This window comes from Mobula birostris, chromosome X, assembly GCF_030028105.1.
Source record: "Mobula birostris isolate sMobBir1 chromosome X, sMobBir1.hap1, whole genome shotgun sequence".
NCBI classification, from domain to species: Eukaryota; Metazoa; Chordata; class Chondrichthyes; order Myliobatiformes; family Myliobatidae; genus Mobula; species Mobula birostris.
This window is the reverse complement of record NC_092402.1, coordinates 77,126,417-77,146,094: the sequence shown is the minus strand read 5'-3', so window position 1 is coordinate 77,146,094 and position 19,678 is coordinate 77,126,417. Positions and strand designations below refer to the sequence as shown.

General features: G+C 39.9%; 1 protein-coding gene across 3 annotated transcripts in view; it reads left to right on the top strand.

The window, feature by feature from the left end:
- The window catches only part of LOC140191537 (vesicle-fusing ATPase), a 292,320-nt gene that overhangs the window by 95,576 nt on the left and 177,066 nt on the right, over positions 1 to 19,678 (top strand). For all 3 annotated transcript variants that reach the window (XM_072248989.1, XM_072248987.1, XM_072248990.1), the window contains exon 5: positions 9,230 to 9,396. In XM_072248989.1, the coding sequence (XP_072105090.1) occupies positions 9,230 to 9,396 (167 nt within the window). The remainder of the gene's footprint in view (positions 1 to 9,229; positions 9,397 to 19,678) is intronic.

The following is a 19,678-nucleotide window of genomic DNA, read 5'->3' as shown; positions in this document are numbered from 1 at the left end:
GAGTTGTACAGCTCTCATTACATGCTCGTGCAGGTTAACTCTTTGAGTGATTATGCAGAAAGTTTGAAGTTGTTAACTCATCTCTTTCTACCTTAGGCCACGAACATATCAATCACCCCTACTGTGGACCACTTCTGGAGGTCCAAGACACCGACCTCTACAAAGAAGGGATCCGAATGCTCCACGACTGCTGGACTAAGTGTGTAAACGTAGGAAAAATAAATGTGCTAGGTTTTCTAAAATTGACTCCTTCTACCTTATCCACGAACTTATCACCCCTCGTAATGAGGTAGGGTTCATGGATTCATTGTCCATTCGGAAATCTGATGGTGGAGGGGAAGAAGCTATTCCTAAGATGTTGAGGGTATGGCTTCAGTCTCCTCTGCCATCACCTTGATGGTAGCAATTAGAAAGAGGGCATGTCCTGGGTGATAGGGGGCCTTTTGAAGATGTCTTCTATGCTAGGGAGGCTGGTGTCCATGATGGAGCTGGCTGAGATTGCAAGTTGCAGCAGTCTTTTCCGATCTTATGCAGTCACTCCTCTGTACCAGACAGTGATGCTCTACACAGTACATGCATAGAAATTTGTGAGAGACTTTGGTGTCATACCAATTCTCCTCAAACTCCAACTGAAATATAGCCGTTGTTGCACCACTTTTGTAATTGGATCAAAATATTGTGCCCAAAATACATCATCTTGGATATTGACACTCAGAAACATGAAATTGCTCACCCTTTCCACTGCTGATCCCCTGAGGACTGGTGTGAGCTCTGACTTGATATCATTGAGTTGCTGTTTTATATCTTTTTGGACTTCCCTTATCTCTTCCAAAATCTTCATCATATTTGCCGCTTCGTCTGAATGAGGCCCTGCGTCAGCCTCGCCACCACGCGCACGTGTAAGAGAGCCACGCATTGTACCTCTCTCTTCCATAGGTTCCACAGTGATGTGTTTTTTATCTCCATTCTTTTCCCCATTCTTGCCCCCCTTATCAATTCAGATATTTTCGAAAGATCTTATATTTGATGGATGAACGGGGCAAAGTATGCGTTTTTCTAGAGGAGCTATTGATTTAAGCTGCCATTCTGAACGATGACATCATCGGAACCGATCAGAAACCGATCTACAAACACGAGGAATTCTGCAGATGCTGGAAATTCAAGCAACACACATCAAAGTTGCTGGTGAACGCAGCAGGCCTGACGAAGGGTCTCTGCTCAAAACGTCGACTGTACCTCTTCCTTGAGAAACCGATCTGTCCCACTCTTGTATGCCTCCTTGTCACCATCTGAAATCCTGTCAGTAGTTGTCATCAGCAGATTTATAGATGGCATTCAAACTGTGCTTAGCCACACAGTCATTGGTGGAGAGAGAGACCTTACACTAAAATTGAGTTTTCTTGTTCTAATTGTATAATTAGTTTATTTTTTTCTTAGGAATGCTGCTTGTATCTGATGCTGTATGCCTATAACGCTGCTGTAAGTTAGTTTTTCATCGCACCTGTGCATATGACAATAAACTCATCTGTCCAAAATCAAAGTTATGAAAACTGATGTCAGTTTTCTTTTCAAGGCCAATATATTCAGTTGGCTTGATTAAGACCACTGTGCTATCAGAATTTGGAACAGCCTTCCAGATGCTGTGGTTGGAAGCATCTGCAACGATGGGGTCCAAGCCTTTAAGAGTCGAGTGTACAAACACCTATCATCTCTGGGAGGGAAGTCACATGCTTCTTCATAAGCTATCATGAAGGGGACCAGGATGGCAATGCTTGGCTGTTGGTAGGTAGGGTTAATACCTGACTTTCAAGAGCACTTGTGAGTTATGTTCCGGCTGGACTTAGTCCTTAAAGTACTGGAGAACAGTGCGGAAAGAACAGGTGTTGTTTTCTCCCGGTAGGGATTAGTTTTTAGTTCCAAGTGCTCCTGCCACGTTTTGTCACCCTGCAACCTTATCCTTCAATCTCTTTGAATTATGGAGGACAGCATGTGTATAAATGTCTCTCTCCAGCAGACTTCATCATGATCATCATGACTCCAGTATTTCTACTATTTTTTAATGTTTCTTAATTGTACATATGATTTTTTTTTTGTGTTCTATTGCTGAGTAGCAGTGAACCATCTGATTGGCCTATCAGAGTTCTCTTTGGGAACCAGTTGACTTGATCAGCATTTCTGATCTGGCTGTTGTTCACGATTGCACTTAATAAAAAAAAGACCATAAGATAGGAGCAAAATCAAGCCAATTTGGCCCATAGTCTCCTCCACCATTTCATCATGGCTGATCCAATTTTCCTCTCAGTCCCAATCTTCCACCTTCTCCCTGTATCCAGTCATACCCTGACCAACCAAGAATGTATCAACCTCTGCCTTAAATATACATAAAGACTTGGCCTCCACAGCTTCTTGTGGCAAAGAATTCCTAAGATTCACCACCCTCTGGCTAAAGAAATTCCTCTTCATCTCAGTTTTAAAAGGATGTCCCTCTATTCCAAGGCTGTGTCTTCTGGTCTTAGACACTGTCATAGGAAACATCCTCTCCACATCCACTGTATCAAGGCCTTTCACCATTTGATTGGTTTCATTTGGGTCATCCCTCATTCTTCTGAATTTTAGTGAATACAGGGTCAGAGCCATCAAATGCTGTCCATATGACAAGCAATTCAATCCTGGAATCATTTTCATGAACCTCTTTTGAATCCTCTCCTGTTTCAGCACATCCTTTCTAAGGTAAGGGGTCCAAAACTGCTGACAATACTCAAGTGAGGCCTCACTAGTGCTTCATAAAGTTTCAACATTACCACCTTGCTTTTGTATTCTAGTCCTCTTGAAAAGAATGCTAGCATCGCTTTTGCCTTCCTCACCACAGACTCAACCTGAAAATTAACCTTTAGGGAATCCTGCACAAGGACTCCCAAGTCCCTTTGCACCTCAGTTTTTTTTTGCATTTTCTTTCCATTTAGAAAATAGTCAACCCTTTCATTTCTTCTACTAAAGTGCACGACCATACACTTCCTGACACTGTATTCTATCTGCCACTTCGCCCATTCTCCTAATTTGTCCTCTGTAGCCTCTACTTCCTCAAAGCCATCAATTCCATCATCCAAATCATTGACATATAATGTAAAAAGAATCAGTCCCAACACAGACCCCTGTGGAACACCACTAATCACTGGCCAGAAAAGACTCCTTTTATTCCCACTCTGCCTCCTGCCAATCAGCCACTGCTTCATTAATCCCTGCTAGAAACTTTCCTGTAATACCATGGGTTTGTAGCTTGTTAAGCAACCTCATGTGTGGCACTTTGTAAAGGGCTTCCTAAAATCCAAGTACACAATGTCAACTGATTCTCCTTTGTCTGTCCTGCTTGTTATTTCTTCAAAAAGTTCCAACATCTGTCAGGTAAGATTTTCCCTTGAGGAAACCATGCTGACTAAGCCCTATTTTATCATGTGCCTCCAAGTATCTGACACCTCATCCTTAATAGTCGACTCCAACATCTTCGTAACCACTGAGGTCAGACTAACTGGCCTATAATTTCTTTTCTTTTGCCTCTCTCCCTTCTTGAAGAGTGGAGTGACATTTGCAGTTTCCCAGTCTTCTGGAACCATCCCAGAACCTAGTGATTCTTGAAAGATCATTACAATACTAATGTTTCCATGATCTCTTCAGCCACCTTTTTCAAACTCATGGGGTGTACAGGTGAGTTATCTACCTTCAGACCTTTTAGTTTCCTAAGAACCTTCTCTTTAGTTATGGTAACTTCACACACTTTATGCCCCCGACACCTGGAGACTTCCACCACACTACTGGTATCTTCTACAGTGAAGACTGATGCAAAATACTTTTTCAGTTCATCTGCTATTTCATTGTCCACCTTTTAGCATCATTTTCCAACGGTCCGATATCCACACTCGCCTCTCTTTTACACTTTATGTATCTGAAGAAACTTTTGCTATCAGTTTTACTATTATTGGCTAGCTTACTTTCATATTCCATCTTTACCTTAATGACTTTTTTTAGTTGCTTTCTGTTGGTTTTTAAAAGCACCCCAATTTTTTAACTTCCCACAGATTTTTGCTGTATTATATGCCCTCTCTTTGACTTTCATGTTGGCTTTGACTTCTCTTGTTAGCCATGGTTGTGTCATCTTTCCTTTGGAATACTACTTCCTCTTTGAAATGTTTATACCCTGTGCTTTCGGAATTGCTTCCAGAAGTTGCAGCCATTGCTGCTCTGCTGTCATCCTTGCCAGAGTTCTTTTACGGTCAGTTCTGACCAACTCCTCTGTCATGTCTCTAGTTCCCTTTGCTCCACTGTAATACTGATAGATCTGACTTTAGCTTCTCAAATTTCAGGGTAAATTCGATCATATTATGATCACTTACCCCTAAGGGTTCTTTAACCTTAAGCACTCTCATCAATTCTGGTTCATTGCATAACACCCAGTCGAGAATAACTGATCCCTTAGTGGACTCAACCATGAGCTACTCTAAAAAGCAGTCTTCTAGGCACTCCAGAAAACTACCCCCACCAGAATCCAGCACCAACCTTATTTTCCCAATCTACCTGCATATTGAAATCCCCCATGACAAACATTTCCCTTTTGGCATGCATTTTCTATCTCCCTTTGTAATTTGTAGACCACATCCTTACTACTGTTTGAGAGTCTGTACACAACTCTAATCATGGTCTAAAAAGATTGCAGTTCCTTAGCCCTATCCACAATGATTCAACACCTTCCATTCCACCGAGATGCAACACTGAGCGTCATAGGAGGTCATTCCTGCCTGTGGCCACCAAACTTTACAACTCCTCCCTGAACCAATAGGCTGGTCCTGGACTTATTTCCTGGCATAATTTACATATTACTATTTAATTATTTATGTTTTTATTACTATTTAATTATTTATGGTGCAACTGTAACGAAAACCAATTTCCCTTGGGATCAATGAAGTATGACTCTGTCACCTCCGTTCTAATGATCTGATTTCATTTTTTATCAACGCCGGTCCCCTCTACCTTCCTGCCTGTCCTTTCGATACAATGTTTATCCTTGGGCATTAAGCTCCAGCTATAACCTCCTTTCAGCCATGATTCAGTGATGTCTACAACATCATACCTGCCAATCTGCAGCTGTGCTGCAAGTTCTCCTATCTTATTCTCTATACTGCGCGCATTCAAATAGATTGCCTTCAGTCCTGCATTCACCCTTTTCAATTTTGATCGCCTTTTGCATTGCAACTCATCCTGTTTACTTCAATTTTGCCCAATCAAGTGCCTCTCCTCACGATGCATTGCCTCTGTTTGTAAACCAGCTACCTCATCTTGAGCACTATTATCCGCCTTTCCTACAATACTTCTTGCATTGAAATATATGCTACTCAGGACACTATTCGCACCATGCTCAGCCTTTTGATTCCTAACTTTGAGGTCTTGCCAACATCTGTCTCCACGACCTCACCACTAACTGTTCAGGCATTCTGGTTCTCATCTTCCTGCAACTCTAGTTTAAACCCCACCTGGAATGTGTGGGTCTTTATGTTCACAAGCTTTCTACCCAAAGCACCAGGCAAGTAAAGGAAATGACTCGGGGGAGGCGGGGGCACATTCAAAGTCTCAAGTCGTGTAACATCCCCATTGGCTTTTAGAAATTTCTGGCGTGTGACTGCTCAGGGTATCAAAGTAGTAAACGATCATTTGTGATGACCTTGATTGCAGATGCTACCACTGTACAAGGCCATATCTCAAGTATAAAGTATAACAGTATGAGTACAGGAAGGAGACAGTGAGGTTAGTCACATGGTGTCATTTGAATAAACATTTCCTCAATGGCTACAAAGGGAGCTGGTCATTGGCTTCGGGGGGGGGGCGGTTGCGGGGGAAGAGGTGGTGAGTGGTTTAGTACACATACTTGTGTCTATATCAATGGTGTAGAGGGCTTTATTCCGAGGAGTGAAAATCACCACTGGCTTGTCCTGGTTCAACCATATGTACACTACGGCTAAGAAAGTCTCTACTTCCTTAGGCTAAATAAATTTGCTTATCCTCATCGACTTTTACCAATTTTTATTGATGCATCATAGAAAGCATCTTCTCTGGGTGCACGCTCCCTTTGTATGGTAACTGCTCTGCACTTAAAACAAAAAACTGCAGAGAGCCGTGGACATAGCTCAGCACATCACAAACTAGCCTCCCCTCTATGGATTCTGTCTACACTTCTTGCTGCCTCAGTAAAGCGGGCAGCAAAATCAGAGACCCCACTGACCCCAGACACACTCTCTTTGCTCTTCTACCCTGCTGTAATAAGACTATTAAATGGTTCCCTGCTATGATAAAATGGACTCGTTATGATCTTGCACTGCACTTTCTCTGTAGCTGTTGCACTTTATTCTACATTGTTATTGTTTTTGTTCTACCTCAAAGCATTGTGTAATGACTTGATCCAGATGAATGGTGTGAAAGACGAGCTTTTATTGTCACATGTACTGTGATACAATAATAAATCAATACCAATATCTAACCCTGACAGTAACAGCACGTCGAGGTCCTGGATACGTAACAAAAGAGACTCCCCATCTCAACCATCAGCCATCCGGGGAAGCTATGCAGTTTGCCCATAAACTTCCATGGAAACCACAAAAAACAGGATGAAAGTGCATGTTTCCAATCCCATGGGACTGTCTAAGTGAAAGATGCTTTGACGTTGAATGTAACTGACCATCTTGCTCTAACTTCCAATCTCCCTCCCCATTTGCATCCTGACATGGCCGCCTCCTCTGCCATGATGAAGCCACTCTCAGGATGGAGCAACACCTCGTTGTCTGGATAGCCTCCAACCTGATGGCGTAAATCTCGATCAACGCACATCAAAGTTGCTGGTGAACGCAGCAGGCCAGACAGCATCTATAGGAAGAGGTACAGTCGACGTTTCAGGCCGAGACCCTTCGTCAGGACTAACTGAAGGAAGAGTGAGTAAGAGATTTGAAAGTTGGAGGGGGAGGGGGAGATCCAAAATGATAGGAGAAGACAGGAGGGAGAGGGATGGAGCCAAGAGCTGGACAGGTGATAGGCAAAAGGGATACGAGAGGATCATTGGGACAGGAGGTCTGGGAAGAAAGACGAAGGGGGGGGGACCCAGAGGATGGGCAAGGGGTATAGTCAGAGGGACAGAGGGAGAAAAAGGAGAGTGAGAGAAAGAATGTGTGTATAAAAATAAATAACAGATGGGGTACGAGGGGGAGGTGGGTCATTAGCGGAAGTTAGAGAAGTCAATGTTCATGCCATCAGGTTGGAGGCTACCCAGACGGAATATAAGGTGTTGTTCCTCCAACCTGAGTGTGGCTTCATCTTTACAGTAGAGGAGGCTGTGGATAGACATGTCAGAATGGGAATGGGATGTGGAATTAAAATGTGTGGCCACTGGGAGATCCTGCTTTCTCTGGCGGACAGAGCGTAGGTGTTCAGCAAAGCGGTCTCCCAGTCTGCGTCGGGTCTCGCCAATATATAAAAGGCCACATCGGGAGCACCGGACGCAGTATATCACCCCAGCTGACTCACAGGTGAAGTGTTGCCTCACCTGGAAGGACTGTTTGGGGCCCTGAATGGTGGTAAGGGAGGAAGTGTAAGGGCACGCGTAGCACTTGTTCCGCTTACACGGATAAGTAACAGTCCTTCCAGGTGAGGCGACACTTCACCTGTGAGTCGGCTGGGGTGATATACTGCGTCTGGTGCTCCCGATGTGGCCTTTCATATATTGGCGAGACCCGACGCAGACTGGGAGACCGCTTTGCTGAACACCTACGCTCTGTCCGCCAGAGAAATCAGGATCTCCTAGTGGCCACACATTTTAATTCCACATCCCATTCCCATTCTGACATGTCTATCCACGGCCTCCTCTTCTGTAAAGATGAAGCCACACTCAGGTTGGAGGAACAGCACTTTATATTCCGTCTGGGTAGCCTCCAACCCGATGGCATGAACATCGACTTCTCTAACTTCCGCTAATTCCCCACCTCCCCCTCGTACCCCATCTGTTACTTATTCTTATACACACATTCTTTCTCTCACTCTCCTTTTTCTCCTTCTGTCCCTCTGAATATACCCCTTGCCCATCCTCTGGGTTCCACCCCCCCCCTGTCTTTCTTCCCGGACCTCTTGTCCCATGATCCTCTCATATCCCTTTTGCCAATCACCTGTCCAGCTCTTGGCTCCATCCCTCCCCCTCCTGTCTTCTCCTATCATTTTGGATCTCCCCCTCCCCCTCCAACTTTCAAATCTCTTACTCACTCTTCCTTCAGTTAGTCCTGACGAAGGGTCTCGGCCTGAAACGTCGACTGCACCTCTTCCTATAGATGCTGCCTGGCCTGCTGCGTTCACCAGCAACTTTGATGTGCGTTGCTTGAATTTCCAGCATCTGCAGAATTCCTGTTGTTTGCGTAAATCTCGATTTCTCCTTCCAGTGATTTTTTTCTCTTCGCTCTTCCCTCTTCTATTCTCCACTCTGGCCCATTACCCATTCTCACCTGCCTGTCATTTCCTCCTTTTTCCTTTTTTCCATAGTTCACTCTCCTCTCCTATAAGATTCCTTCTTCTCCAGCCCCTAAGCCCCATTTTTTTCCACCTATGTGGCTTCACTTATCACCTTGCTGGTTCTCCCACCTTTTTTTTCCCTTTGGCATCTTCCCCCTTCCTTTTCAGTCCCGAAGAAAAGTCTTGGCCTTTTAATTCACATAAACAATTTGTCCATTTTCCTAGATGCTGCCTGACCTGCTGAGTTCCTCCAGCATTTTGTGTGTGTTGCTTTGGATTTCCAACATCTGCAGAATCTCTTGTGTTCATATTTTACTCCAAGTCCAGTTTTCTTAAATGCTTGCCCATGTAAAGATGTGTTGTAAAGTGATGTGTCAGTGGAATTCTCCCAACTCAAGCAAGTCATGATCAAAGTATCTTGGACTGCAAGACTAAGTGTATACTTTCTTTGAATGTGCAGTAGTTTGAATTTCATAATCTCTGGGTTAATACTATTTCAAGTGTTTTGTTTCCAGCTCTTGGTGCATGAAAGTGTATATGTTTACAATGTAGTACGTTCTACTTTCCCTGTGTGTAGTTAAGTAGCCTTAAGCCTCTGTTTATGAAGCTTGAGAAATTGTCTGGAACAAGCAGTTCTGAGTAAATTTACAGGAAAATGGTGGTAAAATCTGCCTGTTCTTGTCTGCTTTATTTACAGTGAGCTCCTATAACTTTGACAAAACAAAACAGTGCATTGGGACCATGACAATTGAGATTGACTTCCTACAGAAGAAAAGCGTGGATTCAAACCCCTACGACACTGACAAGATGGCAGCTGAGTTCATTCAACAGTTCAACAACCAGGCTTTTTCAATCAGCCAACAGGTACAATTACTAGTAAAATGGTATCGATGGGGATCTGGATTTTGACGAAAACCAAAATTAATTTGACTCTGCAGATTTCTAGTTCAAAGTATTTATATCAAACTACATGTGTGCCACCATATACGAGCCTGTGGTTCATTTTCTTGCGGACATACTCAGTATATACAAGAAACACAATAGAATCAATGAAACTCAACAAGTTGGGCAAACAGCCAATGTGCAAAAGACAAACTGTGCAAGTACAAAAGGGAAATAAATAATAAATCAATCCTTGAAAGTGAGTTTGTATGTTGTGGGAACATTTCAATGATGGAGCAAGTGAAGGTATCCCCTCTGCTTCAAGAACTTGATGGTTGAGTGATAACTGTTCCTGAACCTGGTTGTGTAGGTCCTGAGGCTCCTATACCACTTTCCTGATAGCAGCAGTGAGGAAAGTAGTTTATCTGTTTCACAAAAACCTTGTTTAAATTTGTTGCTTGCTGTGTTTTATGGCTTGAAGGTTGCTTGTGCCCTTGTCTAACTCTTGTCATCCTTTGTGCAGCTGAACACAGAGTTGTATTTGAAGAGATCTCATTGAAACTTAGAGAATTCTGACAGAATGTCGGGTATGATGTTGTGGCCATCACTGAATCATGGCTGAACAATGATTGTAGTTGGGAGCTGAATCTACAAGGTTACACATTATATCGGAGGGACAGGAAGGTCGACAGAAGGGGTGGCGTGGCTCTGCTGGTAAAGAATGGCATTAAATCATCAGAAAGATGTTGAATCCTAGTGGGTTAGGTTAAGAAACTGCAAGGGTAAAATGACCCTGATGGCAGTTGTTTCCAGGGCTCCCAACAGTAGCTGGGATGTGGACCACAAATTACAAGAGGAAATAGGAAAGTTGTGTCAAAAGGCCAATGTTACGATAGTCATAGGAGATTTTTAACATGCAGATCGATTGGGGGAAAATCGGGTTGGTAATTGATCTCAAGAGTGAATTTGTTGAATGCCTATGAAATGGCTTTTTAGAGCAATTCGTTGTTGAGCCTACTAGGGGATCAGCTATACTGGATTGGGTGTTATGTAATGAACTGGAGGTGATTAGGGAGCTTAAAGAAAAAGAACCCTTCGGAGGCAGTGATCACAATATGATTTGAGTTCAACTTGAAATTTGATGGGTAGGAAAGTAAAGTATGACATAGCAATGCTTCAGTGGAGTAAAGGAAATTAGTGGTATGAGAGGAGTTGGCCAAAGTAAATTGGAAGGTGTTGCTGGCAGGGATGACAGCAGAGCAATAATGGCTTGAGTTTTTGGGAAAAATGAGGAAGGTGCAGGATAAATGTATTCCAAAAGCAAAGACATACTCAAATGTCAAAATAGTATAACCATGGCTGACAAGGGAAGTCAAAGCTCTTGTGTAAAAAAAAAAGAGCAAAAGAGGCAAAAATTAGAAGGAAGATGGAGGATTGGGAAGCTCTAAACTTACAGAAAGCAACTAAAATAATTGAGAGGAGGGAAAAGACGAAATATGAGAGCAAGCTAGCAAACAATATCTTTTCTTTCTTTTTAAATCTTTTTATTGAATAAGTATACAGAAAGGTAAGCCATATAGGCACTAATACACTGTTAGAATATAATAAAATTACAGGAGATATTAATACAAAAAAATACAAACAATGTAATTTAAACAAAACGTACCAAGGTAACATAACAGTATACTAATTTTTATATATATATATCAATAGAGAAAAGGAAAAAAAAACACCCCAAAAAAAAACCCACCGTGCAACTAACTAAAAGCAAAGCAAAGCAATGGGCTAACTTGAAACCAAACAGAGTTAAAAAACTTAAAGTCACGTCCTCAATCCCGACCTCCATTAAAAACAGTTAAAAAAAAACAAGGGTATATATTACATTAAATGAAAATATTGAATAAAAGATCTCCAGGTCTGTTCAAATTTAAATGAAGAGTCATAAAGATGGCTTCTAATTTTCTCCAAATTCAAGCATAATATCGTCTGAGAAAACCAAAAAAAGGTAGTTGGAGCATTAAGCTCTTTCCAATGTTGTAAAATACATCTTTTCGCCATTAAAGTAAGAAATGCAATCATTCTACGGGCTGAAGGAGAAAGATTACTGGAAATTTTAGGTAGTCCAAAGATAGCAGTAATAGGATGAGGAGAGATATCTATATTCAATACCTTGGAAATAATATTAAAAATGTCTCTCCAAAAAGTTTCCAGAGTAGGACAAGACCAAAACATATGAGTTAAAGAAGCTATCTGCCCTGGACATCTATCACAAAAAGGATTAATATGAGAATAAAAGCGAGCTAATTTATCTTTGGACATATGTGCTCTATGAACAACTTTAAATTGAATTAGGGAATGTTTAGCACAGATAGAGGAAGTATTGACTAATTGTAAAATCTGCCTCCAGTCATCCACGGAAATAATAGATCCCAATTCTTGTTCCCAATCTGACCTAATCTTATCAAATGGAACTTTCCTAAGTTTCATAATAATATTATAAATAATAGCCGATGCACCTTTCTGACATGGATTAAGGTTAATTATAGTATCTAAAATATATGTAGGAGGAAGCATTGGAAAGGAAGAAAGTATGGTACTTAGGAAATTTCTAACTTGTAGATATCTAAAAAAATGTATTCTTGATAAATTATATTTATTAGATAATTGTTCAAAAGACATAAGGGAACCATCTAAAAATAAATCCAAAAACCGTGAAATACCCTTAGTCTTCCAAATTTGAAAAGCACGATCCGTAAAAGAGGGAGGAAAAAATATGTTACCTAAAATAGGAATCGCTAGCCCAAATTGGTTAAGATCAAAAAATTTTCTGAATTGAAACCAAATACGTAAGGTATATTTAACTATCGGGTTAGACACCTGTTTAAGGCGTTTCAAATCAAAAGGAAGAGAGGAACCTAAAATAGAGCCAAGTGTATAGCCCTGAACAGATTGTAATTCCAATGCTACCCATTTAGGAATGGATAGTATATCCTGGTCAAGTAACCAAAATTTCATATGTCGAATATTAATTGCCCAATAATAAAATCTAAAGTTAGGTAATGCTAAGCCTCCATCTCTCTTAGCTTTCTGTAAATGTATTTTACCCAGTCTCGGGTTTTTATTTTGCCAAATAAATGAAGAAATTTTGGAGTTAACTTTATCAAAAAAAGATTTTGGAACAAAAATTGGTAATGCCTGAAATATATATAAAAATTTTGGCAAAAAAAAATCTTAACTGCATTAATACGACCAATCAAAGTTAAATATAAAGGAAACCATTTAGATGAAAGTTGAATAATATGGTCAATTAAGAGTAAAAAGTTAATCTTAAATAAATCTTTGTATTTACAAGTAATTTTAATCCCAAGATATGAAAAATAATAATCAATTTAAAAGGAAAGTTATGATATAAGGGAAGTTGTTTATTAATCGGGAAAAGTTCACTCTTACTAAGATTTAATTTATAACCTGAAAAAAGACCAAATTGTGCTAATAGCTCTAAAACAGCAGGGATGGATTTTTGGGGATTAGAAATATATAAACGTAAATCATCAGCATAGAGTGATATTTTATGGGACTTTAAGCCCCGAGTTATCCCAGTAATATTTGGAGATTCTCGAATGGCAATTGCAAGAGGTTCTAAGGCAATATCAAATAATAAAGGACTAAGAGGACACCCTTGTCGAGTACCTCGAAAAAGAGGGAAAAAAGGTGAGCTTAAAGAGTTAGTACGGACCGAGGCCACAGGAGAATGATATAACAATTTAATCCAGGATATAAATTTCGAGCTAAAATTAAACATTTCAAGCACCTTAAATAAATAAGGCCATTCTACTCTATCAAAAGCTTTCTCAGCATCTAAAGAGATAACACACTCAGGAACATTTTGTGAGGGGGTATAAACAATATTTAACAGTGTGCGAATGTTATAAAAAGAGTAACGACCTTTAATAAAACCCGTTTGGTCTTCCGAAATAATAAAAGGAAGTACTTTTTCTAATCTATTTGCTAATAACTTAGAAAAAACTTTAGAATCAACATTTAATAAAGATATTGGTCTATAAGATGCACATTGAGCAGGATCTTTATCCTTCTTTAATATTAGAGAGATTGACGCTCTATTGAAAGATTCAGGAAGTTTACCAAGTTTTAATGAAACCTCAAAAACCCTACAGAGCCAAGGAATTAATGAAGGTGCGAAACATTTATAAAATTCTACAGTAAACCCATCAGGGCCAGGAGCTTTCCCCAAATTCATAGAGAAAATAACATTCTTAATCTCATCCGTGGTAATGGAAGTATCTAACATAGAAGACATATCCTGTGAAATCTCAGGGAAGTCTAGATTATCTAAAAAATCATTCATATATTTAGAATCTCGAGGAGACTCTGATTGATATAAGGAAGAATAAAAATCACAGAAAGTTTGATTAATCCCCACGTGGTCAAGTATCAGTCGGTCATTTTGGTTATAAATCTGATTAATTTGAGATTTAGCATAATTAGACTTCAGTTGATTAGCCAACAGTTTACCAATTTTGTCACTGTGTACATAAAATTCACTTCTTGTTTTCTTTAATTGGTTTACAATCGAGGACGAAAGTAATAAACTGTGTTCCATTTGAAGTTCAGTTCTTTGTTTATATAACTCCTCAGAAGGAGCTATAACATATTTCTTATCAATTTCCTTAATCTTGTCCACGATTACCAACTCCTCCTGCTTCAGCTTCTTCCTCAAAGCAGCAGAATACGAGATAATCTGACCACGAATATAAGCTTTAAAAGTATCCCAAAGAATGTTCACAGAAATATCCTCTGTATAGTTGATTGTTAAAAAAAAAGATCAATCTGTTCATTCATAAAGTTAACAAAGTCCGAGTCCTGAAGCAACAACGAATTAAAACGCCACTGTCTATTATTTTGTGTATTGGCCTGAATTTTAATAGAAAGCTTAAGTGGAGCATGATCCGAAATGGTTATAGAGTCATAATCACATTTAATCACTGAAGAAATAAGACGAGAATCAATAAAGAAATAATCAATTCTTGAATAGGAATGGTGAACATGTGAGAAAAAAGAAAAATCTTTTTCCTGAGGATGCAAAAAACGCCAGATGTCCGTCGACCCAGAATCAGAGAGGAATGAATTAATCAAAGTTGCAGATTTATTAGGTAAAGTCCATAGAGGAGCCGAACGGTCCAAAGCTGGAGATAAACAGGTATTAAGATCTCCGCCCCAGATCAATGAAAACTCATTCAAATTCGGGAACTGATTAAATAATGATTTATAAAATTCCGGACAGTCCATATTAGGAGCATAAACATTAACCAAAACTACCTTTTTATTAAATAGTAGACCACTAACCAATAGAAATCTACCATTCGGATCAGAAATAATATCATGTTGTATAAAAGTAACTGAGGAGTCTATAAAAATAGAGACGCCTCGAATCTTAGCATTGGAGTTCGAATGAAACTGTTTAACCTTCCAGAATTTAAAAAAACGTAGTCTGTCCCCCCTCCGCACGTGGGTCTCTTGTAAAAATAAAATTTGTGCTTTAAGTCTCCGGAACGCTTTAAAAACTTTTTTCCTTTTAAGAGGATGATTAAGACCATTAGTATTCCAGGAGACAAAATTAATAATAGACTCCATAAACCCTAAAGTCAACCCGCATCAAGGAGGATTGACGATAGGCTTGACCCACGAACCCGGAAAGGGAACAGAACAAATAAGAGATACCAGGAAGAAGAACGCAACCAATACTTCAATAATGTACATAGCCCAAGAAGAAAGAAACTAAAACGTGAAGCCCCTCCCACCACCCCCCACCCCATGACCCCAAGGCTAAATCTAACGCAGACCAGCCCGAAAGAAGCAAGCACTAAAACTACCCCCATGACTTCCGGTATACGCTCCCTAAAAAAAGTGTAAATATAAAAAAAATCAGCTAATTATAAAACAGTAAGAGAAAAAAAAAGGTAACTCAATTAAAACACACACATAATATAACAAAGTAAAAGCCAGAAAATATAAAAAAACGCATCAAACCCCAGACCCTATAAGTAAACAAAACAAAACAGAAAAAAAAATTGAGATTATTAACATAAACTAGTTACGAAAACCTACAAAACAAAGTTAATTTAAAAAAAACTACAAAATTTAAGGCTACAAAGGAAATACGTAAAATGACAGTGAGGGAATAACCACCCAGAATCCCCTGGGAAAAAGAAAGGAATGACGCAGTTGAAAGGAAAGTTTAGCAACCATATTAAATAATCAAAAATAAACTTTTCTGCCCATATAGGACACAAAAAAATTAAGACTGACAAATTCACAACCTCTGCTCAACGGAGATAGTTAAAAATTACGATTAAGATGTTGAAGGTGAAAATTGATCGAGATAACTCTGGACATCCGAAGGAGATTCAAAAAAGCGGAGGGCTCCATCCGACGTACGGATCCTTAGGCGTGCAGGGTAAAGCAGCGCTGGTTTTAAATCCATCTTGTAGAGTTCCGACATCACAGATCTGTAACGAACCCGTTGATCCCGGATTGGTTTACTGAAATCCTCCAGGAATCGGAACTTAAGATCCAGAAAATCAATGTAACCTTTAGATCGAACAAAACGAAACAGTTTCTCCTTGTCTTGAAAGTAATGAAAGCGTAAAATGACATGTCGAGGTTTATCTGACCTAAGCGAGTATGATGGAACTCTGTGAACACGATCCAATAATGGTGGTTGGTTAGGAAATACAGTAGGAAATGCATCTTTTAAAAGTTGAGAAAAATACTTCATAGGGTTATCAGATTCAACAGCTTCACGCACCCCAATCATTCGAAGATTCTGCCGTCGCATTCTGGATTCTAAGTCAGAGTTTTTAAAAGTCAGAAAGTCGAGTTTCTTCTTCATTACATTAATTGTTTCTTCGATTTTCTCCATCTTGAGCTCACTTTGTTGCGTGGATTTCTGAAGACCAGATATAGCCGATTGATGTTCCGCAATAGATTGATGTTCCGTATCTTCTCGATTGAATCGGCAATTTTCTGGAAACTAGTTGAAATTTCCTCACGAATCAGCTCCGTAATAGAGGTTGAAATTTCCCTTTGAATTAGCTCCGATATAGCTTTCAAAGTCACCGGTGGTTCAGTCGGAGGGAAATTGGTACCTTTCGGTCTAACCGGAGGTTTGCTGTCCTTCCCGTTTTTTCCATTCTTAGACATAGCAGACCTTAAACGCATCCGATTATCAAAGAGCCCAATTTGTTTCAAATTATTATAAAAGTCGATGCCTTAATGGTTAATTAAAATATAGCTGATCATAAGAAGAAAAACTCAGAGGTAATGGAGCGAGTCAAGAACGCGACTTCACTCCATGAGCGCTACCGGAAGTCCCCCCAGCAAACAATATCAAGGGTGATGGAAAAAACTTTTCCAAGTGTGTTTGTGTCTGTATACATACACACATAAAAATCAGAATCAGGTTTATTATCACCGGCATGTGACATGAAATTTGTTAACTTAGCAGCAGCAGTTCAATGCAATACATAATATAGCAGAGGGAAATAATAAATAAAATAAAACATAATAAATAAACAAGTAAATCAATTACATATATTGAATAGATTATTTAAAAATGTACTGTATATTTAAAAAAAAAATGAGGTTGTGTCCAAAGCTTCAATGTCAATTTAGGAATCGGATGCCAGAGGGTAAGAAGCTGTTCCTGAATTGTTGAGTGTGTGTCTTCAGGCTTCTGTATCTCCTGGAGAAATAAGAACAGGGGACAAGGAGATGGCAGAAGAACTAAATGAGTATTTTGCATCAGTCTTCACTGTGGAAGACACTAGCAGTGTGCCAGGTGTTGAAGGGTGTGAGGGAAGAGAAGTGAGTGCAGTTACTATTACAACGGAGAATGTGCTGAAAAAGCTGGAAGACCCAAGGGTATACAAGTCACCTGGACCAGATGAACTGTGCCTGAGGGTTCTGAAAGAGGTAGCAGTAGAGATTATGGAGGCATTAGTAATGGCCTTTCAAGAATCTGGCATGGTTCTTAAAGATATTATCGACCATGGATTTAAAGACTGGAAAATTGCAAATGTGACTCCACTCTTTAAGAAAAAAGGAAGACAGCAGAAAGGATATTCTGGACCAGTTAACCTGATCTCAGTGGTTGGGAAGATGTTGGAGTCAATTTTTAAGGAGAGTGTGGAGTACATGGAGACACAGGACAAGATGGGACAAAGTCAACATGATTTCCTTAAGGGACCACCTTGCCTGATGAACCTTTTGGAATTCATTGAGCAGATTACACATAGGATAAATAAAAGGGATGTAGTGGATGTTGTATATTTGGATTTTCAAAAAGGCCTTTGACAAGATGCCACACGAGGCTGTTTACCAGGCTAAGAGCCCATAGTATTACAGGAAAGTTACTGGAATGGTTAGAGCATTGACTGATTGGTAGGAAGCAGTAAGTGGGAATAAAAGGATCCTTTCCTGGTTGGCTGCCAGTGACTAGTGGTGTTCCACAGATGTCGGTGTTGGGACCACTTCTTTTTATGCTGTATATTAATGATTTAGATGATGAAATAGATGGCTTTGTTGCCAAGTTTGCAGATGATACGAAGATTGGTGGGACAGGTAGTGTTGAGGAAACAGGCTGCAGAAGGACTTAGACAGATTAGGAGAATGGGCAAGAAAGTGGCAAATGAAATGTAATGTTGGAAAATGCATGGCCATGCACTTTGGTAAAAGAAATAAATGTGCAGACTATTTTCTAAATGGGAAGAAAATCCAAAAATCTGAGATGCAAAGGAACTTGGGAGTCCTCGTGCAGAACACCCTAAAGGTTAACTTGCAGGTTGTGTCAGTGGCAAGGAAGGCAAATGCAATGTTAGCAATCATTTCAAGTGGTCTAGAATACAAGAGCAGGGATGTGATGCTGAGGCTTTATAAGGCACTGGTGAGGCCTCACCTTGGGTATTGTGAACAGTTTTGGTCTCCTCATCGTAGAAAAGATGTGTTGACATTGGAGAGGGTTCAGAGGAGGTTCACAAGGATAATTCCAGGAATGAAAGGATTATCATGTGATGAACGTTTGATAGCTCTGGGTCTGTACTTGCTGGAATTTAGAAGGATGATGGGGATCTCCTTGAAACCTTTTGAATGTTGAAAGGCTTAGATAGAATAGATGTGGAAAGGATGTTTCCCGTGGTGTGTGAGTCTAGGGCAAGAGGGCACAGCCTTAGGATAGAGGGACATCCATTTAAAACAGATGCGGAGAAATTTCTTCAGCCAGAACCTGGTGAACTTGTAGAATTTGTTACCACAGGCAGCTGTGGAGACCAGGTCATTGGGTGTATTGAAGGCGGTGATTGATAGGTTCTTGGATTGGCCACAGCATCAAAGGTTTTGGGGAGTGGGGCCGAGGAGGGGAAAAAAAGGATCGGCAATGATTGAATTGCGGAGCAGACTCGATGGGCCAAATGGTTTAATTCTGCTCTTATGTCTTATCGTATCATAAGATGGATGTTCTCCAGTTTTGCTACTGCCGTGTCTAGAATGAGGAGTCAGTGATACGTTATAGGGCATGAGGTTTGGGACTAATTGAAGGAATTTCGTAATGCAGAGAGTGATGAATCTGTGGCATTCAATACCAAAGAGGGTTGTAGATGCCAGTTCAGTGAATATATGTAAGAAATTTCCTGACACAAAAGGCATTAAGTTGATATGGCAGAGAGAAACAAATGATATTAAGGTAGTTGACATATTAATGGTGGATTAATTCAGTACAGATTTGGGGTTTAATCATGATCTATTTGTTTCATTTCCTGCTTGCTGCCTTACAGATCTGCACTTCCATGCAGATCAAAATTTGTCTGACACTGCAAGAGAAATTTTGCTACCTGTACACCAGTGTGTATAATGTATGTTATATTCCATGTTTTATTTTGTTTATAACATTCACATACAAGGACTCAATGGGTAATTTGCACAGCAAAAAAAAATGCTGTGCCATTGTTAATCAGCTTAGCTCAGAGTAAAACAATGTTGGGCTTTTTGCTCTGCTTGTGGCTGTGTTGATGCCTGCTGAGGAATTGAATTTATTTGTGCCTTGTACATTTCATTTAAATGTGCCTTTCAGTTTTCATTGTATAGTTCCACTTCCTATCTTTCAAATGAGGTCAACAGTAGTATAAAGCAAAATTTGGTATTTGAGTTTTATTTATCCCCTTGTCTGTTACACAATTTCTGTTTGTTCAGA